Consider the following 22,159-nt stretch of genomic DNA (forward strand, 5'->3'; position numbering starts at 1 on the left):
TGTGGCGCATTGATTGGGCGATCTGCCTCATGTAGCATATTGACGAGACTTAATTCTATGATACCTTCATCATCTATTTTTCTGGATCAACTATGTTGATTAAGCTGATCAGTAGCGACATGTGACCCTACAGTATGTCACGCGATATAGATCCTAAGGCTGGCGTAGGAATAACCAGTTCTTAGCTTCTAGTGCTCCATGTCAGCACAATCTCATAGTTGAAAATCAAGTCCAGATTTGATGCAATAGTAAGAGTCCGTCAACTACTTGCATGACATTGTTTTTGAGACCATCATCTCAGCCATCGCAAACACGCCTAGGCTAAGCTCAAACGCATTAGCAATCCATAAACGTGACATCCGCCTGTTTAGGTAGCATATATCTTTAAGTAAAACGTTATAGAAGGAGAAATGATATTCCAAAAAGGATTACCTAGGCCTTAAGATCTGATAATCTCCACGATCTATAAAAACCTTGGAAATGAGGGGGGCCAACTAATCATAGCGGGACCTCGGAATATATATCTGTCACGCGTGTAGAAGCATACACTTTTTGGTCTCTTGTATTTTCAAAAGTTATTCTTAGACTCAACTTTCCAGCTTTTCTCCAAGTCGATATAAGTTCATTTAAGTACTTGCGTTCCTTCACGCTAATACCGTAAGCGCGCAGACTGATAAGATCTTATCGGCGGGTTTCTCCGAGGCACCGACTTCAGAAGAACCACTTCGTCATTTCGAGTCTCTAACGATACGACTGAGCTTACGACTGACTCGAGCAAAAAAGTCGCACGAACCGAAAGCCCCGCGGAATACTCGAGGTCAAGGACCCTCGACACAGCTGCCCACGAACCTACTCGCGATTCCCTCGACGAGGCAAACGACAAGGCGCCGACTGGATTGCGACCACGAATACGACGTGATTCCCCGGGATAATATACGTTGATGACCGGGATAATAGCGCAACTCGTGTTGCCCGCGCTTCTCTTCTGTATCTCTCACTTTCAATGACGCCGGAGATTTTGCGACTCTCGCGTCTGGAAGACGCACCTTTCGTTAACCACACCATTTGTGTAATCATTTCGCTGCGACGTTAATATTTGATACGTGACAAGAAGTCTCCAAAACTTGAACTTGATTGATCTGCCCTCCCAGGCAAGAACGTTTGACAAGTCAGGTGGAGAATTAATCCCAAGCCGCAATCGTCTCTCTCATCTCAAGCCACCTGACACGGCGAATACTTCTCAAATTTGAGCTTGGACATAATACTTGCTAGTCGGAAGGAACCCAGTCCTCTACTTCTATTCACAGCAAGTGAAACTAACAGCCAGCTCCGTCGCCTCTACAATCCACTGGCTTTCATCACTTTGCTTTCACAACACCACGCAACCTTGAATCTGACCAAACCTTATCCCAGGTCTCTTGACCATAATCGAAATATCATGGCATCTCATGCTGCAATGCTCCTGAATCCCAAGGGCTCCAAAAGACAAGCTCAAAGCAATGGTAACCCTCCCCTTTCTTCTTCCCCAGCGAGTGATTTTCCTCCCGTGGATGATATCGCTATGTCCTGCGGGTTACCCCCGGACAAGTCTGGGCCTATGAATTCTTCTCCTGTGCTTGCTTCTTCTGGTCCCCCTGGTGCTTCTCCTCGTGTTTCTACGCTCCCTTGTGTGGACACAATGGGTGCCTCGGCCATGCCTGGAGATCCTCTTGACCCACCTGAGGATCGTGTCCATCTTGACACCAAGATGGATACCCAGTCTATGCCTACGGACATGATGCACCCGGCTGAATCTTGTGTTCATTCTGCCCCTCAGATGGATGCTTCGGTTATGCGTGGAAAGTTTCTTGGCCCAGCTGACCCTTTTTCCCCTTGTGCCCCCAATTCGCTTGATCCATCTTCAAGTCTTTCTTCCCACAATTTATCATCTCCTGTTATTTCTCCCCCGACAGACCCCATGCTTCTCGATTCCACGGGTTTCCAATGCTCACTTTTGGAAGGTCCAGGAAAACAGCAGGGAAATGGTTCATATCCTGCCGCTCCCATGGCTCCCGCGGGAACTGCAGCCGCTACACGCTTTGAACAACATACTATTCGCACTTCTCCAAGTGTGGCGTCCGGAATCTCGACCCCGGCTGTGAACTCAACCCCTGGTCTGGCAGTGCAGTTCAGCACCACCCATGATGAAGACAACGAAAGCGACACAAAAAGAAGCCACCACGAGATGAGTGACAACGAGGGCATCACATACCGTCCCAATTTGATCGAAGATATCTACGGCGTTGAAAAACGGAAGAACCAGCCGACAAAGAAAATGAAAACTGAGCATGATGCCGAAGAGAAACCGAACATGGCCACAGCACCGGTCTCGATCCCTGGAGATAGCGGGCTGGGGAAGTGGATGAAAGAAGAGGATGTGAAACCAACCCCTATTTCGACTACATCCAACGTGGTGGATTTGACAGCAGGTATGAGATGTTATATTTCTCCCGTTTTCCCGTTTTCCTGTTTCCCCTACTTTTATTTGAACTAATCTGATATTGCTCTAGACCTTGTCAACACACCTAAAGACGATGATGAAATCCTATGCACCGGTTCAACCGATCTCAGCGCCCAGCGTGTCTGCTTTGGAAAAGTTGAAAACGCAATGATCATGGCCTATTTAGTCCCCAAACCAGGGCACTCTGTTTTCACCGACTGGTCGCACGCTTGGCCGTCTATTAAATTAGACCTGCAACGACAGCCTGTGAAGGGAAATTATCAGATCAACGTCGCGGACCCTCACGGCAAAGTTTTCGGTACACTTGACCCTAAAACGGCACAAGGACTATGTCCACTCCTGGACTCCGAAGAAGCTGCTATCGAAGTGACAGCCTTATTGGATACCAGGAGAACTTCGCCGAATGAAGAGATTTGGCAATCCACCTCGGGGCTATGGCGTGCAACTCTAAACATCTATGGCCAAAGAAAGAAGGCAGAGGCTATTGGCAACTTCCTATCTCACCGCAATGTCTGGCTAGGAACTCCAAATTCCGTGGACAAAGGTACTACTGTGTTCAATCCACATGCAGAGAGCCGACGCCAGCTTGCTGCCGCAAAGGCCGCGGCCAATAACTCTGGGCGTTCTCGTCCAGGGCCAAGCATCAGATATGAAGCGCGAACTGCTGAAGAGGCCAATGATGCAGTCATGAAGATGTTCGACCAGCTTGCCAACGCGAACATTCCGACCATGGAGCCATCTCATCACATCATGACACCACTACTCCATCACCAAAAGCAAGCATTGTGGTTCATGACAGAGAAAGAAAAGCCGCGCAAATTTGGTCGGAAAGAAGAAGACAACAATTCCTTGTGGCGAATGGAGCGTACACCCAATGGCAAGATACAGTATCGCGAGATAATCACTGGAATGATTTCAGAGCAGAAGCCCGACGAGGCCCTAGGCGGCTTGTTGGCGGACATGATGGGCCTTGGTAAGACTCTGAGTATTCTCTCACTCATCACTTCATCGCTTAGGCTGGCTGGTGAGTGGACCGAGATGGCTCCTGATCCTGTGCTTGTTCGCAGAACCCCAGGAATTCGCAACACACGGACAACGCTTTTGGTTGTCCCGTTGAGTGCAGTGAGCAATTGGGTTACACAGATTAAGGACCATCTCAAGCGATGCTCTATCAGCTACTACATCTTTCATGGTCCCTCGCGTATCACTGATTTGGATGAACTTTCCGAGTACGATATCATCATCACGACATACAGCACCGTTCTCAGTGAAATCTCGGGGCGTGGCGCCAAAAGTGGAAAACTCAGCCCTCTGACAAAAATGAACATGTTCCGGATTGTTCTTGACGAAGCTCACATCATCAGAGAGCAAAATGCGGCACAGACCAAGGCGATCATTGGGCTCCACTCTGAGCGTCGATGGTCAGTTACTGGAACCCCAATCCAAAACCGTATGGAAGATCTGTTGTCTGTGACCAGGTTTTTACGGATTGCGCCTTACGACCAACGAAGCCAATTTTCCCAACATGTAACTAACCCAGTCAAAAATGGTGACCCCAATGTACTTGCCAGGTTGCGAGTTCTTGTGGATTCATTCACCCTACGCAGAGTGAAGGACAAAATCAATCTACCACCCAGGGAAGACAATATCATCACACTTAAATTCAGTGAGAAAGAACAGCAATTGCATGACTTCTTCCGCGCGGAATCAAATGTGATGATGAGCGTTATTGCTGGTGAGGACAAACGCAAGATGGGTGGCCGTATGTATCACCATGTTTTGAAGGCCATGATGATTCTCCGTCAAGTCAGTGCACACGGGAAAGAGCTTCTTGACGTTTCAGACCGGGAGAGAGTCAAGGGATTTTCTGTTAACGACGCAATTGACCTGGAGGAGGGCGAACCAGACGAAACCCTTGCAGCCATAGACAAGAAGGCGTACGAAATGTTCGACCTGATGCAGCAAAACTCAGTCCCCCGGTGCGGCACTTGTAATCGAGAACTCGATGAACCTCTGAATTCCGTGGGAGCTGTCGCCCGGGATACTCCGATGGCTATTGCCCTGCCATGTCACGATGTTTTCTGCCCCGGTTGTTTCTCTGGTTGGAAACAGACATTCGATTCATCTCCCGACGCCCAGATCCGTTGCCCCAGGTGCGAAGGCTGGATTCACATGAGATACTCGACTATCACACCTGCTGGATTTGAAGAATACAAAGCCCAACAAGAAAGTGATCGGCAAACCCGGAAGCTGGGCAAAAGCCTCGGCGAATACGAAGGACCCCACACCAAAACCATTGCACTGGTCAACTACCTCAAACAAAGTGTTGAAGACAGCAAAAAGCTCGGAGGCGAGTCACCTATCAAGAGTGTTGTGTTCTCTGGGTGGACCTCGCACCTGGATCTCATTGAGATCGCCTTGCAAAACAATGGGCTTGATGGGTATGTTCGACTTGATGGTACCATGACCCTTGCAGCACGCACAAAGGCGCTCGAGGAATTTGCCAAAGATGACACTATCAAAGTTCTTTTGGCGACCATTGGTGCCGGCGGCGTGGCCCTGAATCTAACCTCTGCCTCGCGTGTTTTTATCATGGAGCCCCAGTACAACCCAGCTGCCGTTGCTCAGGCGATTGACCGTGTTCATCGTCTCGGCCAAACTCGTCCCGTACAAACCTTCCAATTTGTGATGAAGGACAGCATTGAGGAGAAGATAATGGATCTCGCCAAAAAGAAGCAAGAGATGGCGGACACGAGCCTGAATCGCGCAAAGCAGGACAAGCGAGAGACACAGGAGGCTCGCATGCGTGAATACCGCAGTCTTTTCAAGTAGATTCTCTTGTCTCTTTTTTTTTTCTCGTTCCAGCTGTGCATGCTTTCCCCCATTTCCAGTTCCCCATTTACCCCTGATTTCCCTTCATATTCCTATTTGATTTTTCTGGTTTTTATTTCTGCCCCAATGCCAGTGGCTCGCTGGTTTCGTTTCAATGATACCCGGAAAAGGAGAAGGCGTTAGTATTATTACATCTTGATTCTCCTTATGATCATTTACCGGGCGTTTTATTCTATGTTCCCTTTTTATAGGGCAGTTTTCAAGCACGTTTATACACGGGTTTGCTCTAACCATAGAAATCATTTTTCTTTCTGTATGTGCCATTCATTGTGCTTAAACATATTCGGTGCAGTAGACTCTGCACACTTCCAATTCGGGGACAGAAATATGTACACGTACTTTAAGCAGTGAGTGAACAGGATCTATGACCTTTGGGCTGATTGTGACCAAGATTAAACATGACATGGGCAATGTGAAGGGGGCTTCCCAAGAAATCAACGGTCTAGATTACTTGATCATGTATTTAAATTCACCAAAAACTCCTTGGAGTTTGTATGAAGATGTCATTTGTTCTACTTCTCATGTGCATCACGAGAAACGAGCAGAGAGCAATATCGGTATCCATACTTAGTTAGCCAGACCCTATACAAACTGGTCTCGGCCCAGTACACAAAGACACCTTTTGTTTTTCAGGGTTCGGGAGCAAGATGACATTAGCGTTTTGCTAAGACTCCATCGCAAGACTGGAAGGGATTAGAATGATGTGATCATTTGGTATTCGTGAAATTTATTCATGTTCTGTGCAATCGGTTAAGGACCCTCCATCACATAACGCCGAGAATATAGCAAGGAAAATGAAGACCCGCCCCAGTCCTATCTGTTTCGTATAACTCCCAAAGTGCAGGCAGATCGGATCGTCCTGAAAACACGCAGAATCACTTTTGAGGATACCCATCCCCGTGGATACCCACAGCCACAGCGCCGAGGACATCCTCGAGCCGAGTCCTCAACTTTTTCAAGTCCCGGACTTTCGCAGCGCGCTCTTTCTCTACTTCTCTAAGCTCTGTCTCCAGTTCTCGGATTCTGCTCTCTTGCTCAGCCTCAGAGGTGCCGATCCCAGGAAGCACAGAGATGAGGTACTCGATTTGCTGTTCCTTGATAATGAGATCGCGCGCAAGCTCCCGCTGCCGACTCGCAAATGTTCTGGGTGAGTCCGGCGCGGGAGGAAGATTGGGATCGCCAGCTTCTACTGCTGTCCCTGGCGCAGCTCCGGGTTGTTGAGGAGGCGCATGCGGGGGTGATGCATTTCCTGCAACGGCCGCTGCACCCCCCACTTTGTTTGCGATAGCTGCTGGGACTGGCGGTGCTGACGAGTTCTTAGTAATCTTGGCTAGGGCCGGTACTGCATCGGGGACATTCGGCGGTGGTGTCGTAGGGGCATTGTCGTGGTATGTTGTGAGATAGCCAAGGGTTGCGTAGAATTGTGTTGCAAGCTATCATGTCCGTATGGTGAGCAAAGGTTTTAATATAGAGTTTGCGGAGCGGGTTCTACCTGATCCAGACAAGTCTGCAGCTGTGTGAGGATGTCAGCCATGGTAGCGACTCAAAGAGAAAATGAAGGAAGCTTAGAGTGGTTCAAGAAAGAAGTAGAATGCCTGGTGGAGCGAAAGAAGCGGAGCAGATGCGGAGAGAAGCTCCAATGCGGTGAGACGGCCTTTTCTTCCTCACATCACTCAATGCGCCTATTGCGACTACGCCATGGCCTTGCTGCCGGGTACTCTCACTTGAAACTCAGAACATATATCTATCGCTGCTTTTCAAGCTCCCAGGTTCATCATGATCTGACACCGTTCACTCGGCGGCTCTTGAAACTCCCCTCGGCCCCATCTCCGCCCTCACAACACCATAATGACCTGACGACATTTCTCTCCTACGCGGAGCATATTTCCCTTCCAGAGACGAGTACGGTACATGTCGGTACACACTACGAGTATACCGTTCTCCAGACCCTACGTCGTTATGCGTTAAGCCTCGACCGTATCGGCGGTCGCGACGACGCCGGCATCGATCTCGTTGGCACTTGGCATCTTCCGGAGCGGGAGAGAGAGTGCGCACTCCGTGTACTGGTACAATGTAAATCGCTGAAGGCCAAAGTGGGTCCTAATGTCGTCCGCGAGCTAGAAGGAACCTTTCGCCAGGCACCTGTCGGGTGGCGCACGCGCGAAACGGTTGGTGTGCTGGTGAGCCCGCGAGAGGCAACCAAAGGTGTCCGTGATACGTTAGCTCGGAGTACATATCCGTTGTTCTGGATGATGATCGAGCGGGACGGAACCTTGAAGCAGGCACTTTGGAATGCCCGTGCAGAGGAACTTGGGATTGGCCCTCTGGGCGTGGAGACACGATATGGGACCACAGAAGACCCCGAATCCGGCTCAGTTACAAAAGAAATGCTATTGACCTGGGATGGATGTGATATCCCCGATATGGACCAGGTAGAGCAAAAGCTTATCGAGTTCGCCGATAAATGGGTCGCATCCTGGGGTATGGAATTGTCGGAGATCCAAAAGGGGGAGCTTCTCGATACTGCAGAAAGAGTCCTACCGCATGACGTCTCTTCTCAATTACTTGATGGGACAATATTGGACGCAGACCGGAAGAAGGTCATCCAAGCTTTACAAGAGCGGCTACAACAGCAGCCAACATCCGAGTGAACGGTCTACTACCCGAAAAAAGTGATATGTCCAGGTAGCCATATGGCTGGAATATATGAAGAAGAATTGTATGACTTATGAAGAAGATAATCCAAGGGTATAGAAACACCAACAGCGATAGGAAGACACGGCTTCCAGCCTCCAAAAAAAACGCCAGAGAGCACAGACAACTAGAAAACCATCCCTCATCATTATCCTTGCATCGTTGACCAAAAGTAGTTTGCGTAGAAGAAGCGGGAGAATTTCGGGTCGATATTGACAACATGAACATCGCCCTTGCGGCTATTGCGAATGACCGCTCGGTTGAAATTGCCTGCCTCATCGGGCTCGATATCAACACCGAGAGAACGGAAGATCTTGAGCCGCAGACTAAATGTATGTTAGCAAGAGTCCCAATCCAAGACAAGGGCACAGGCACGCACATTGTCGCATCATCAGCCTCACGCTCGCGCCGCGTTGTTTCGTCGCCCTCAAGACCCTGGGACTCTAGGTCGACTAGTCTTTCCTTGAGCATCTCCAGCTCGCTCTCCAGGCGCTCACTTTCAATCTCCAACTCCGATGCAGCCTTGGCGATGCGAAACTTTTTGGTGTCCAACTCCACAATCTCCGCCGCATGTTTGCCCGAGTCGTGCACGGCCACGGCCTCTTCATGCTGTGTAGATAGGGAATTCAAGTGGCGTGAAAGTTTTCGCATGGCCGATTCGGCCTCACGAATGCGCAGGTCGCGCGATTGCTGTAGTGCTGAGAGCGAGTCATTGATGCGTGTGACGGCTTGTTTATCGGGGTGGATGTTAAAGTTGCCGATCGTGTGGTGGATGAGCTGAAACTGTTAGTAAATTCGTCGTGCGTAAGATATGAGCAATGAGAGTAGTACATACAGTTCCAGGGTCCTCGTCGAGCAACATGGTGTTGGCAGTTACAGATGTCGAGATGGAAAGTCGGTTGTTTTGGATTTGTTGCGGCAGCAACAGCCACAGCACCGCCACATATGTTGCTCCTCCGCAAAGTGACGTTGTGTCTGTGATTTCTCCATTCTCGCTTTTGCCTTCTCGCTCAACGCAACCAAGACTCTTACTTTTGACAAACGGTGATTGAATCATTAGAACTCTTATTCTGATCAACATTACTCCGTCTAAAGACCACCAACTCCTTATCTCGCCATGTCCAACCTTCCATGTAGGTTGCTTGTTCCGACTGATGCCTAATACTTGAAAACTAACTTGCTTTGCCCCTCCAGATGCCGCCGACGCAGAAAGGTTTGTTTTCCGCAAAAACATCAGTCAAAGAAGATCTCGGAACCGGAAGAACTAACTTGACTATCACTGACACAGTCCCTTGAAACCCGCCGAACTACAGGTCCTGAGAGCGCAATACGAGAAAGAAGGCGACTATGTCGGAATACAGACAAAGTTCAACTACGCATGGGTATGGATTTTCCAGCCTTGATCAGGTGTGCCCGTGCTAACCGGTCCTCCCCGCCTATGCGGGGGTGGTATTTACTACAGGGCCTGATCAAATCCAACATCCGTTCCGAACAGCAAGAGGGTGTTCGCCTGCTTTCAGAGATCTTCCGTGGAGCTCCGGAGCGGCGACGCGAATGCCTCTATTATCTGGCCCTCGGCAACTTCAAGCTAGGGAACTACGGCGAAGCCCGCCGATACAACGATTTGCTCCTGGAGAAGGAGCCCGCAAACCTCCAAGCTGCCAGTCTCGGGTCTCTCATCGATGATAAAGTCGCCAAGGAGGGCCTGGTGGGTGTCGCGATTGTGGGTGGCTTGGCTCTCGTCGCGGGTGTGGTTGGTAGTTTGGTGATCAAGGGAACTAGAAGACGTTAAACGCCCGTTTTGGATTGGCGTGGCCTGCAAAGGCCGTGAGAGCCGAAAGGGGTGTATGTTGGAGTATAACCACCTATGTATATTTCGTGTGGGATCTGATTCATTGGCCATTGCGATTTCTTTTTTTTTGTCGAAGCATCCGAGGGCGGGCGTTATATCTTTGTTCTCTACTCTCTCTCTCCCCCCCCCCCCCTTCTCTCTCTTTTTAAGCCACCCGTAGGGTGGTGGTATGCTACATACTTGCCAATCGTACATGAACCAAAATTCATCTCATCCATGCTTACACGTAGGTTCTAGTAGTAAAACTATTCGGTCACATTCAAAATTGGTATATATTATATCCCTCAGCATCGAGTCTCCCCATACTGCGATATTGATAGCGTCCTCTACTGATCCTCTTTAACTTGAATAATCTTCCCGGTCTCAACTTCATAGAAATACCCCGTGATTGGAACATCCAGGACAAGAGGGCTATCCTTCAATACCTTAATATCATCCCGAACACTCTGCTCGAGATCCACGAAGGGTAGGAACGCAATGTGCTCAACATTCTGGTGTAGATCCGCACGGATCTTGTCTCTGATTCCCTCGTTGGTGAATGTGAGCATTCCACAGTTTGTCTGAAGATAGTCAACAATTGATAGCTTAGTCTCAATTATTTACAGGGGTTGCGTACATGGTGCACGATAACGATCTCGCGGGTGCCGAGTAGCTGCTGCGAAATGATAATACTGCGCAGTGCATCTGAGGCTCTGCCACCGGCATTGCGGATTACATGGGCATCGCCTTCTTCAAGACCGAGGACGCGGGCAGGATCTATACAATACATAGTAGGTGTGAGCATCATTCTCTTATATCAGCAGTACTTCGGAGTATTGGTACCAAGACGTGCGTCCATGCAGGCTACCACAGCCACCTTTCTGAAAACGAAGAAATAGAGTCAGATGTGTCTTTTGCAGGATGTTGGTAATAAAAGTTGGAACTAGAACGAGAGCTATCAACGAACCGCTGTGGGGGTAGCTGCAGGCCACCCTTGGTGAAGGATGCGGCATAATTGGCATTGGCTTCTTCGAATTCCTTTGCGACAGACATGATAGTTCTAGTGGGCACCAAATAGATCAATTGAGACGATCTTAGGGACTGAGAATGATATATATAGACAACAAGCACACCCCGCTTCTGACGTGATATAAGAGAAAAAAGACAACATATTTTGCCATTAGTTCTCGGGAAGGATCAAGCTGTTTGAGCAATACGTGTGGCATTTAGTGCCTATAAAGCAAATGTTCAATCATTCCCCATCAAAAGCAAAGCTCATCATATGTCTGGAATTCTCTTTTATCTTTTCGAATCCCTCGATGAGTGACAAAGATAGGATGCAAGCCCCGGAGCATAAAGCTGAAAAATATCAGGCCTTCCCTAGACAGCTCTAGAGACCTACTAATTACTTCTAGTCCTAATGTAAGCCTGGTACGAATGTAGTGATTATTTGCAATTATTGCTACGTGCCAAATATAGACAACTAGATCAAGCCTTGAACTCCTTCGCAACCTGTTCACAAAGATCGCGCAAGACAACCCCAATAGATTCAAAATCACTTATCTCCAAGTAAGTCTGACCACTCAGGCGAATCCATAGCCAAGGTCCATGGCGGAAAACTGGCAGGAAAGTGTTATGCTTGTCCAGCAGCTGTGTCTGAATCCAAGAAAATGCATTGGGGGCTTCTTCCTCGGACAACACAGCCAAAGGGGTATAATCGAAAGAGTCAGCTTCCTTTCCGGCAGGAGCAACAGCAATAGGCAGCCGGACCGTAGTCATAGCACACTGGCGCATACGGCTCTCCTGGCCAGGCTTCAGATCAGGCTCTTGCATGACATCAGTACCGAGAGCGGCGGCAACAGCGTCTGCGCCTTCATTTGCAATACGGTGGGTGTAGGCAATAATAGCATCCTCGCCTCCGCAGACTTCGGCGCGGAATTTCAGCGCTGCTGGGACGCAAATGTACGCGGAGTCATCACTGGTGGCGACGAACTCAAAAAGTCTCTCGAAGGCAGTCTTTGTGACGGGGGCGTTGGCGTCTTCAAGCACAGAGGCCATGGTTTCGGGAGACTCCGGTGCTGGGATAAATCCCCAAGATGTTGGCATAGTGGTGCGGAGTAGATGCTGGTTACGTCGGGGTGTATAGAGGATTGCACAGCTGCGGGGTGTGTAGAGCCATCTTTATGAAGCTGTGTCAATATTCGATGGTTGCCTAGGTTATTCGAAGGGGTGGGATAATGAGGGATAGTTCATACTTGTGACAGTTTGATACGAAGAAGTCAGGCTGTAGCTCCGCCATATCAAGGTGGATATTTCCAATGCCATGCGCAGCATCGATGACGCTCAAGATACCCTCTTCACGACAAATTGCAGCAATCCGTTCAAAGGGGAACCGCACACCTGGGTTACTGACGATGGCATCGAAAACGCTGGCTCGGACCTTGAGTCCCTCTTTACGAGTTTGACGAATCACCTCGCGGAAACGGCGTTCTAGCTCGTCTTCGGTAATGGGAAACTGGAATGACACTTTTCGGGATTGGAAAGAGTTATGCTCTTGTAGCGAGACAACGCCCTTCTCAACAGCACCGTAGACAGGCTCAAAATAAATGAGTGCCTCACCCGGTTGGAAAGCCAAGTTGTACAGTACTGTCGCCACGCCTGTAGTCGCATTTTTGACAAACACACACTCATCTCGCTGAGCATTGAGAACCTTTGCGACAGCCTGACGAGCTTCGTCTAGATATTCTGAATGATATCGGCGGATGTATGGATCTGGCCGCGCATCGGCGCTATCCATGAAGGCACGCTGTGCATCTTTAACGGGAATCGGATGGGCACCAAATGAACCATGGTTAAGGTTCTTGTAGGCGGGATCAAACATCCAATGCTTCAGCATCGACTTGCCAAAGGGAGTTGATTGACTTGTCGCGGTCATGATGTCGGGGTAATGCAAGAAACCTTGGAAATACTAGTACAGAGTATGATAGGATAAGTTCGGCAACTTCGGCGGAAGAAGTCAATTTAAGCACAAACCAAAGCGTAATGACTCAAGTTAGCTCTATGATAAATGTGTCATTGCTTCAAAACATCGAGAGGTCTGATCCTTAAAACACAGGTGAGTCACGCCGAGCCAATGACAATTCATGGAGTCTTGCGGTGCTAACCGGAGATCCACATGCCAACCGAAGGGCGTAAAGATACGATATCGCTTGCGTGTCATACAGAGTTGCGATGAGAGATGGGAGATGGGAATATGCATGAGATCAGTATTCTGAGTTGGCACTTGCGCGGACGCAACAGTACATATTAGGGACCACGACAATGCGGCTTCTTTCCTAATAGAAACAATGAGAATTTTTTTCAAGTTCACCCCAATGAAATTGTAACATGCAAGGTGAAGGATTGCACTAGTGGGAATTGAGTGAACAGGTGGGACATTGTTTTGGAAACTTGGAGCAGTCGCTGCTAGTACAACCAAATGGGGTACGATCAACTGTCAATTGTTTGAATTGCCACGCCACATGCCCTGTGTGCCGTGTGTGTATTATATATTTACAGGTAGAGATGGGTGCTATAAATCACAAAGATTATCGAAATCCCAGGGCAAACTTATTGTTGCCAGACGAAGGGCTTTTTCAACGCCCTGCCGTCGGAATGCCGGACCATTCCCAACGCATATGGCTTCCTTTGAGAGGACTACAGTGGTGTTAGTAGGCTTCTTCAAGGCATTCAGTTCCCAAGAACTCACATTTAATGAATGTCGTTACATCAAGTGATGACGAGACTGAATACTCAAAACGGCCAGAGGAATCACGAAAGTTCTCAACGATCGCTCTCTTGTCGCGCAGATATCTTTGCACTCCGATGGCATCCAGCCACTCACCAGAAGCCGATTCAAGCACAATTTGCCATGTTCTAGATGAGACCTGGAGTTGTTCACCCGAATATATGTTCATACTGGTCCGCAGGCCGTGAAACACACTAGTCTTGCGATCTATCAAGTCACCGGTCTTATCTTGTAGGACAGCGTAAAAGCCTGATACCAGCTTATGGCGTTCTGACAGACTGGGAATAGACCCAAAGATATGCTGGATTGTGGATTGGTGTGGATTGTCGACAAGAAGGCGGTATCCGTTCTGACAGCAAGCCCGGACTATACGCTGTGCGATATTCCACTGCCTGCCAGGCGTTATATTACTAGATTGTAGATCTAGTGGTGAGGAGTTCGATAATGGCGGAGTGATATCAGGGAATTGAATAGTAGATGACACGAGGTCAAATGGCAGAATTGGTGAACCTTGAGGTGGTGGAGTAGGAGGGCTGGGCCAGCTCGTGGCAGCTGATGGTATTATATCCTCGGCATCTGTTGAAGTTTCTGAGCATGCGTTATCCAGAACTGGTGTCTGGGCTGTATTATTATTTGTGACTCGGGACTCCTTTGTGGCGCGAACGAGGGGAAGGGCCTCAGTCGGTTCATCGCTCCCGGCCTTCGCAAGTGACACGCATTGCTGAGTTATGTTTTGTAGGGCCAACGCGATATGCGGATATTGTGGAAGAAGTTGCTCTTCTATAAGAAGATTACTGAAGGAGAGGAAAGAGTGGCTGATATCCTCGATGCCGGTTTCTAATTCGTGTACGCGAGTTTGCAGGTTACCGATCGTGGTCTCCTTTCGTTTGCGATATGCCTGCTGTGCGAGGCGGAGTTGTTTACGACGTCTCTAGAAATAAATGAGTATAAGAACGAGCACTTGGAGAGTTGGAATCCGACCCACCTCCGGTACTTCTTGATCGTCAGTCACAGTTCGAGGACGACCGCGTTTGCGACCACTTGGTTTAGCAATTTCTTCGCCCATTATCCGGAATTAATATATGAGAAGATATTGTCTCGACTTGTGTCGAAAATATGCAGCCTAGAGATCTGTGAGAAGCGTGACAAATTTGGAGGCGAATATGATTATATATTTGGCCCGAGCAGTCGGGATGTTGAATAATCAAAAAGTCAAGTGGACCCGTGGAACAAGCTCACAGATGACATAAGACGGTGATCCATCCATGGATGGTGGACACTGCTTCCAAGGTTCATATTGGTCACTTGACTTCTTCATGATGTACCGAGTACCCGCTTGTCCTCGCCTTAATTTATACTACATCAAATGTTATACATGCTAGGCTGTTTTTACCGCTTAAATTCTATATTTTGCGGCTAATTCTTCGTATTTCACTAGCTATAGCGCTAATAAAGGGAACAAATAATATCTGAGAAGACTACCAAAAGACAAAGAGTTAACAAGGCTGCATGAGCGGCTAACTATTCTTGTAGTAGATGCTTACAGGTGTTGAATCATTCGTCGCAGATAACACATGGAATTGACAAACTCGGGGTCGTGTTTACCTACAAAGACACCGTAATCACCACTGCCCTTCTAATCGAGTCCAGTGGCTTAGGGGGAAATCCAGTGGAATTCTCATGAGTAGCACGCCCTCCTCGTATTGACTTCTAGGTCTACTCATCAAATAGTTCGTAGTAGTTTTGCAACGTAAATTTTTTTCCCTGTGTCAACTGAGTTTCGTCGCTTCGTCGGCCGTGGTTTAGGCATTCAATTGCATGAACAAGACGTTTCAAGAAAAGCATAAGCGGGGGCTGCTATGGTACTGTTGAACAAACCTCAGTGAAACAGCTTGAAAGATAAAGGGTAGAGAAGAAAGTGGCAGATGGTCACATAGTATTGTATATCTAGGTTCTCCTGAAACACCGTAGCCTGCACTTTGTATCCATCACATCCATCATGCACTTAACGTCTTCCTTCGTATTAGACCCCAGAAAGCAAAGGAGGATAAAGTGAACTCCAAAAAGCAAGCTAAGTTCGAGCAAAAGTAATGTAAAACAAACCCCCAAGCAAACACAATATGACTACTATCAAGAGAATATAGAGATGAGAAGTTGCATGAGCTCCCTCATTATTCTGTACTCTCATCATCTAAATCCTCGTCATCCGTATCATCGTAATCGGTAGAATCCTCACTGGTATCCTCCACACTACTTTCCGTGTCCGACAGGGACAAGATATCCTCAAACTCGATGGATTTCAAGTTTGGCAGATTTTCAGATAGAGCCTCAAATCCTGCAATATAAAGGATAGTTGGTATCTCAATTCGAACATTCAATAAACACGGGAAGAGCTTCTATATATGCAAAAGTACCGGTTAGTCGTGTGGTGCAGCAAGCAGATGCCCAGGTGATGGCCAGTGAGACAAACCAGAATCCGGTCAGTGAGATTATCCCATTGGTCAGGGTATAAAAATATTGGCCCAGCCGGACGGCCGACATGAAGGGTCTGAAGATTTGGCATGTTCAAAGTTGGGATGCGGATACTCCCTTCGATGTCCAAGTCGTAAAAGACGAGAACAAGACGCAAAGTGTGTAACTGTGGGAAGACCACATTTTCCAAAGCTGGCTGTACCATTAGTTCAGTCTCCCGGCTATATGTTGTTATGGTTGCGCTCTTTATAAGGTTGGCATAAGTCTGGCGGCGGTCGGGGGAGATCTTTATCATGACATCGTTGAGGGGTTCTCCATCTACTTCCATATTTCTCCATAAGATACGTATTGCATCATGGCACCATGTCTTATTTACTAAGGCACAACTCAATAAGCGACGTGTGCGGTGCCAGATTGCATTGTCCTTGTCGATCCAACGGAGGATCTCACACACGATTTCTGGAAGAGCCAAAGCTCGGTGGGTAGTGAAGATAACGCTTTCGTCGCTCATGTTAGGAGGTGATGGTACTAGATCGATGGTGTTGGATCAGTTGTTGGAAAAGGGAGACATGGAGAATGGAGTTTTAAAAGCAAGAAGTCTTCAGGTGTAGATGGCTCCGTAAAGGATCCATGGATCACAATTTCTTCCTAGTCCTATTCTGTGCAATATGTGTAGGAGTATTATGGCCATCCCCCTCCCTCTTCTTATATAGTAGCTTTTTTATATACTTGATCTTCTTGGTATCCTAATATATGTGTTCCTATGCTTATTTGAAATATTTACATTTGTGTATCTCAAGATCTTTTACTTGTCTGCTTTAGTCTCTCCCTGTCATGATCCTGTCAAGATAGAGTGTACCAAACCAAGAGAGCTATTCCTATTTTGGCACGGGAACCTTTGTCCAAGTCTATTCTGGATCTTGTAACTTGCATCTCATTATATTTTCACTCCGTGATTTCGAGATCCACGTAGGTAAAATTGATAATGCCGTTTGAGTGCACGGAGTAGACAGGAAAGATATTGATATAGAAAATAGGACTTCGGATTAATGGCCAGACTATGGGTATTTCAATGAGTTGCGAATTCATGAGAACTCAATATGTATGTCTGGCACGCGTGTCCCATCAATTGGATGTTCCAGTTTGGCATCTATGAATGATAAAAGTAAAGTGTAAACAAGAATATAAGCTGCCTCTAAGCGCCCAAATGCTGCGGTTGTTGTGTGAGCCGCTAAAGTCATCGCTCATGTGTCATGTCCAATAAAAATAAACCAACGCCGGGTCCGATGAAGTCATAATAATACAAACGCGGATGCGTTTAATGCAATGCAATAACACGACCAAAGAAGCACACAAGACACCTGCCGTTGCAGGACCTGGATATTCGCACTGCCCATCGATGGAGGAATGCGAGGACCGAAAGCCGCTGCAGCCTCTCAAGTGAGTGTATTGGAAGAAGTAAGGGCAGTGGTGGGTTCAGTCGAACATGCGATTCTGCTCATCAATCTAGTCGGGGTTCCTCCCTAAATCTCAACGCCAAAGCGGGAAAACGCAGCCGAAGAAAAAGGCAATGCTGCTGACATAAAGTGGAAGGTAGACTGTGGGGGAAAGACTCGATATTAACAGACGAATCTAACTGAAGGATTCGGGGGGATTTCTCTCACTCATTGGCTTGTTCTGGCCGGAGCTAGACTCCCAGTCATACTGATATCCTGTCGACAAGGCCGTAGGAGAGCCGGATGCCACCCAGGGCCAGACATTTGGGGTGACCCAACTTGATGTTTCTTTGTGGGTTCCACTCCAGGGGACCGGGACGCTGTCGATGGTTGCAGTAATTGCAGGTGCGGACTCAGTCGACGTGGGCTCGGCGCCTTGATTGCCATTGACTTTGCCTCCTTCTGCGACGATTGACTGCCATGAGCCACTTGTATCGCCATATCTGTACGAAGTTCCGGTGGAGTAATCAGTCACGGTCATTGACTTCATGTACATCTTAAAAGGACCTTGGCTATAGTCTGTTTGACCACCAGCCCAATCTACACAAATACAAGATGTTAGCAAGGACAACAATAGTAATTTGCAGACCAGTCCCACTCACCAATAGTGCCCTTGGCATTGTTCGCATCACCTCCAGCCCACACACCGACCTTGATCATCATCGGGCTCTGTGGGTACTGGTTGGTTTCTGCCGTCTCGGGAGTGAGCACACGAACAGTCTTGCCATCAATCGCCCACACAATTTGGCTGCTGGTCCAGTCGACGGAGTAAGTGTGGAAGTCGTCATGGTTTCCGGAGTTTTCGTGGTAGGCGCCACGGCTGAATGAACTTGTGTCTCCTTTACCGAAGTAATTGGTCTGTACTTGGGCGTTGTTTCCGCCTAGCCACTCCCAGTCAATCTCGTCCAAATCGTCGGACTGCAGAACTGCACTGCTCACAATTCCCGTCCCTGGTGCTGCCTTGATGGTGAATTCCACGCGGCCGAACATGATGTACCAACCGGACTGAATCAGCGGGCCGTCGCCCTGTTTGGCAATGGTGAAGGTTGCACCATTCGTTTGGTCAAATGTGACGGCTCCAGTCGACTTGAAAGCATCAGCTGAGCCACTTGTAAAATCGAACGTCTTGTCAGATTGGCCAAATGCAGGATCAGCAGGACATGCTGTTGGCTGTTAGTGACCTATCGACAATGATGATGATGAGACTTACATTTCTCTGTCGGATTACAATCGGTATAAGTTTGGGCTGCAACTAGCGTGGAAGACAGCAAGCCCAGTGCTGCACCAAGAAAGAACCGCATGGTGGGCCAAATAAAGATTATAAGTAATCTCGCTACTATTATGCAACAATGAAGATGAGTGGTGATATGAAAAAGGGGAAGAAGAAAGAAGAGGAAAGGAATTTTGACAGGGGAGTACACAAACGGTCTTAAACAATCAGGGAAGGTGCCAGCCTCCTCTGTTTTCGTTGCTTCTTCTTGGGTCGATCCGTGGGTCTCCCGGCTGTCCCCCGGCTGTCCTCCGACTGTCATTGGTCCAATCACATTTCGATCCGATCGAGATGTCCACAGGTGGGACCTAGAGAGCCACGTTATTCCATGGAGTCTACATGTACGGAGTATGTACGGAGTATGTACGGAGCATGTAGTTCCATGTAGTCCTACACTCTACGGGTGTGCAGTTGGGATGAAAATATGTGCATGTACAATGACTATTCCGAGTACGTAACACAACACGTTAGGCATCCTCGAGAATAGTACAGAATGCGTAGATATTCACCTGGGCATTCGATGAAAAACAGTCTACCTGAAAACCCAAGAAAAAGCGGCAAGGCCCAAGGAAAATAATAGGTGGCAGGGGATAACACGTATATTAGGACCCACTCCCAGCCTCCCGCTTGCTTTATAGGTACACCATTTATTATTAGAGATGTGATCTCATTGAAGATCTTCTTTGCATATGAATTCATACGGAGACCCCATACTCCGGAATTGTCTTCTAACCAAAACAAAGAATAGGACTAATCAATAGTCGTGATTCCAATGTTCTGGCCAGGACTACCATTGGGCGGTGTTTCCCCATTAGCTCTAGCGGCCTTATGAATGGAATGACTTTAACGACCAATCTTGGCTAGCCTTTTAATATCTGTAATGTTCACTTGATGCACACTCTGCTCAGGCGGGCACTCTTTCATTATTTCCTAAACCCTAATGAATAACCAAAATCATCTGCTCCGGTTTAGGCCGTGTGCAGTAAGTTACCAGATCATCGTATTTGCCTTCTAGACTGTTCTACCATCGCGCTAATTAGGTATCCTTCGGCAAAAATCAAACTCACCGATCGGACATTTAGGCTAACAGGCAGTCTACACTGTCTAGTAGGCGGTGTGTAGGTGGTAAACACAAAGGTTCATTCATGTGGAGGCAACTGTGATCGCCTGAAATGCGCGTTTCGCAGAATATATTCAGAAATTGTCCAAGATTTCGAAGAAGGTGGTGCCAATGTATGAGGTAGTTTGAGAACAGGGCTGTCGTTAGGGCTTTGGGTTGTTGATAAACGCATCCTTCGATCACTCCAATCGGATAGAACAGATCTGTTTGAAACTGGTATTTGCCTCAGAGAGCTAAAACCAGGGTGTCCATATATGCTACTCTCTATCCACTCTATCTTGTGTACACCTGAATTAAGTACAGACAATCCAAAAGTTTTTGGAGATAGTTTAATCGGTCCCCTGCTGGAGCAGGGGCTCACGCAGCGTTGGTAGAATAACGACCTTGAGGCTTCTTGCTCACTAGTGTCAACATCTTGAGAAAATGCTTAATGGCATCTCGATTCAAGCATAACGCCCAAAGACAGGTTGTGGTGAGTGTTAGGGCAATGGTGACCAGCCAATAGAGCCAAAACTCGTTGGACACGTTCAAACTTTTCTTTGCTGTGTTAAACTCAAAAAAGTTCATGCCGAAAATCCCCTTAATCAAATAAGCAGCTGAGAATAAAGAGGGAAGTACAACCTGCTTCAATCCAACTTACCGATACGAAGGTGCCCGGAAGGTAAACCATGCTTACAATTGCCACCGTCTTCATCATTGTGTTGTCACTGAGCGAGTGCTTTGCCAGCTGAACTGATACTTCGCTATCTCGTTGAGAGACAATGTTGAATGCCTACGGTGGTATTAGCTGCAGAGCACTCTATGTACGCTTCTGTATGATGCTCACTAAAGTGATCTCATTTTGGAGTCGTTCACTGAGCGAAATACAGCGAAATCTGGTAGAACGAATGCTTTTTGACGCAAAGTACAACTGCCTTTGAATTTTTCTAGAATTGCATGCGCTCTCAGAAGATGAATTAGGTTGTTGTTCATTCAACATGGAGTAGTCGTGAATTGCACTGTCCACGGTGTCCAGTGCCACGTCCAAGATCTCTTTTGAGTGACTGATGTGTCTTGCTATGTCGTGAAGCAAGAGAAATTGTGGCTGGAACTTTCCCAGCTCTTTTTGATACTGGAACCGCAAAACTCACGCTTAGTGATTCTAACATCGCGTTTCAATATGGAATCGGCGGCAACTTACCTTCTCAATATCCCACACTGCCCCTCGAAGACCCCAGATGGTTTGATCATAAATATTTTTTACCTCGTCAATCAAGACAGCATGCCAGATATATGGATCATTTTGCTTCATTGGAGAGAGGACCGATAACTCGGAACGAAGATAATCTGGGCAATCGAGGAATATCACGAGTTGGTGTGACCTGGCCCAGTCATGGCGTACAAAGATGACGAGCTGGATCCACTCATCGTATATTCGGAAGGATCCAGGATTTTTCCATACACGTTTGATTTTGAAAAGGCTCCAAGAGTCTGCTGGCTGTAAGCATAATGTGTGGCCTGGAAGCTGGCATATAAAAGAAAGACTAACCATGAGCCGTAATTTTTCCGCTACTGTCTTCATAATACTCACACCCGAAGGTCCCATTGAGATTTCTTGACACAGCTAGTCGAAACTCACGAGGGAAGAAGCTATCATGCTCCTTGGTCACCCAATTTACAATCGCGTCTGTGGATGTAAACCTTTACTCGTGGAATATCAGTGGTACAGCACTTAAAACGCATGGGAAACTCAACGCACATGATGGTTTGCGGGAAGTCATTTTTGACCTGAATGCATTAGAATGTTGGAATATATGGGCGGAGAGACTACCATACTGGAAGTTCATCATCCAAGGTCGAAGAGCGGCCATAGTATTTTTCACCGTTTTCTGTCAGAAGTTAGCGTTATCTCTAAACTCAATTTAATTCACAGCCGTACGGCAAGGTTTCTCTAGAATATGCACAGTATGTTCCTGAATGTCCATCTTGTTTAGAGTCGGATTCTTGGTGTAGACCTCGCGATTAACGTCCTGGGATGATGACTCATTTCAAGATGTTCCCGAGGTGGTGCTATGATTTATATGACATTTAAATCAAGGCGCGTAGCTGCTCCACATT

The 22,159-nt window shown here is 47.6% G+C and overlaps 11 protein-coding genes across 11 annotated transcripts; 3 read left to right on the plus strand and 8 right to left on the minus strand.

The window, feature by feature from the left end:
• Positions 1–1,438: 1,438 nt before the first annotated feature.
• Positions 1,439–5,332, plus strand: N7447_001557 (DEAD/DEAH box helicase; the record flags this gene model as incomplete). Its single annotated transcript, XM_057225833.1, has 2 exons — positions 1,439–2,468; positions 2,550–5,332. 2 exons carry the CDS (start codon positions 1,439–1,441, stop codon positions 5,330–5,332), a joined length of 3,813 nt encoding a protein of 1,270 aa, XP_057089849.1.
• Positions 5,333–6,267: 935 nt separating this feature from the next.
• N7447_001558 (med21 domain-containing protein) lies at positions 6,268–6,926 on the minus strand (the record flags this gene model as incomplete). Its single annotated transcript, XM_057225834.1, has 2 exons — positions 6,268–6,825; positions 6,885–6,926. 2 exons carry the CDS (start codon positions 6,924–6,926, stop codon positions 6,268–6,270), a joined length of 600 nt encoding a protein of 199 aa, XP_057089850.1.
• Positions 6,927–7,068: 142 nt separating this feature from the next.
• N7447_001559 (uncharacterized protein) lies at positions 7,069–8,043 on the plus strand (the record flags this gene model as incomplete). Its single annotated transcript, XM_057225835.1, has 1 exon — positions 7,069–8,043. One exon carries the CDS (start codon positions 7,069–7,071, stop codon positions 8,041–8,043), a length of 975 nt encoding a protein of 324 aa, XP_057089851.1.
• Positions 8,044–8,234: 191 nt separating this feature from the next.
• N7447_001560 (kinetochore Spc24 family protein) lies at positions 8,235–8,948 on the minus strand (the record flags this gene model as incomplete). Its single annotated transcript, XM_057225836.1, has 3 exons — positions 8,235–8,412; positions 8,466–8,863; positions 8,922–8,948. The coding sequence occupies 3 exons, from the start codon at positions 8,946–8,948 to the stop codon at positions 8,235–8,237; spliced, it is 603 nt and encodes a 200-aa protein (XP_057089852.1).
• A 255-nt stretch (positions 8,949–9,203) lies between these two features.
• Positions 9,204–9,878, plus strand: N7447_001561 (mitochondrial fission 1 protein; the record flags this gene model as incomplete). The annotated part of the gene is made up of 4 exons (XM_057225837.1): positions 9,204–9,219; positions 9,281–9,299; positions 9,375–9,468; positions 9,549–9,878. The coding sequence occupies 4 exons, from the start codon at positions 9,204–9,206 to the stop codon at positions 9,876–9,878; spliced, it is 459 nt and encodes a 152-aa protein (XP_057089853.1).
• Positions 9,879–10,264: 386 nt separating this feature from the next.
• N7447_001562 (beta-class carbonic anhydrase) lies at positions 10,265–10,707 on the minus strand (the record flags this gene model as incomplete). The annotated part of the gene is made up of 2 exons (XM_057225838.1): positions 10,265–10,498; positions 10,555–10,707. The coding sequence occupies 2 exons, from the start codon at positions 10,705–10,707 to the stop codon at positions 10,265–10,267; spliced, it is 387 nt and encodes a 128-aa protein (XP_057089854.1).
• Positions 10,708–11,405: 698 nt separating this feature from the next.
• N7447_001563 (putative aminotransferase family protein (LolT)) lies at positions 11,406–12,852 on the minus strand (the record flags this gene model as incomplete). The annotated part of the gene is made up of 2 exons (XM_057225839.1): positions 11,406–12,096; positions 12,173–12,852. The coding sequence occupies 2 exons, from the start codon at positions 12,850–12,852 to the stop codon at positions 11,406–11,408; spliced, it is 1,371 nt and encodes a 456-aa protein (XP_057089855.1).
• Positions 12,853–13,488: 636 nt separating this feature from the next.
• Positions 13,489–14,770, minus strand: N7447_001564 (bZIP transcription factor; the record flags this gene model as incomplete). The annotated part of the gene is made up of 3 exons (XM_057225840.1): positions 13,489–13,613; positions 13,666–14,635; positions 14,690–14,770. 3 exons carry the CDS (start codon positions 14,768–14,770, stop codon positions 13,489–13,491), a joined length of 1,176 nt encoding a protein of 391 aa, XP_057089856.1.
• Positions 14,771–15,875: 1,105 nt separating this feature from the next.
• N7447_001565 (uncharacterized protein) lies at positions 15,876–16,687 on the minus strand (the record flags this gene model as incomplete). Its single annotated transcript, XM_057225841.1, has 2 exons — positions 15,876–16,100; positions 16,175–16,687. The coding sequence occupies 2 exons, from the start codon at positions 16,685–16,687 to the stop codon at positions 15,876–15,878; spliced, it is 738 nt and encodes a 245-aa protein (XP_057089857.1).
• A 1,019-nt stretch (positions 16,688–17,706) lies between these two features.
• On the minus strand, positions 17,707–18,973 carry N7447_001566 (glycoside hydrolase family 16 protein; the record flags this gene model as incomplete). The annotated part of the gene is made up of 4 exons (XM_057225842.1): positions 17,707–17,774; positions 17,814–18,212; positions 18,275–18,835; positions 18,883–18,973. The coding sequence occupies 4 exons, from the start codon at positions 18,971–18,973 to the stop codon at positions 17,707–17,709; spliced, it is 1,119 nt and encodes a 372-aa protein (XP_057089858.1).
• Positions 18,974–20,419: 1,446 nt separating this feature from the next.
• On the minus strand, positions 20,420–21,353 carry N7447_001567 (uncharacterized protein; the record flags this gene model as incomplete). The annotated part of the gene is made up of 4 exons (XM_057225843.1): positions 20,420–20,641; positions 20,703–20,834; positions 20,889–21,173; positions 21,243–21,353. The coding sequence occupies 4 exons, from the start codon at positions 21,351–21,353 to the stop codon at positions 20,420–20,422; spliced, it is 750 nt and encodes a 249-aa protein (XP_057089859.1).
• Positions 21,354–22,159: the final 806 nt, after the last annotated feature.

The sequence above is a fragment of the Penicillium robsamsonii genome (genome assembly GCF_028829455.1).
Source record: "Penicillium robsamsonii strain IBT 29466 chromosome Unknown utg000001l_segment0_segment0, whole genome shotgun sequence".
NCBI classification, from domain to species: domain Eukaryota; kingdom Fungi; phylum Ascomycota; class Eurotiomycetes; order Eurotiales; family Aspergillaceae; genus Penicillium; species Penicillium robsamsonii.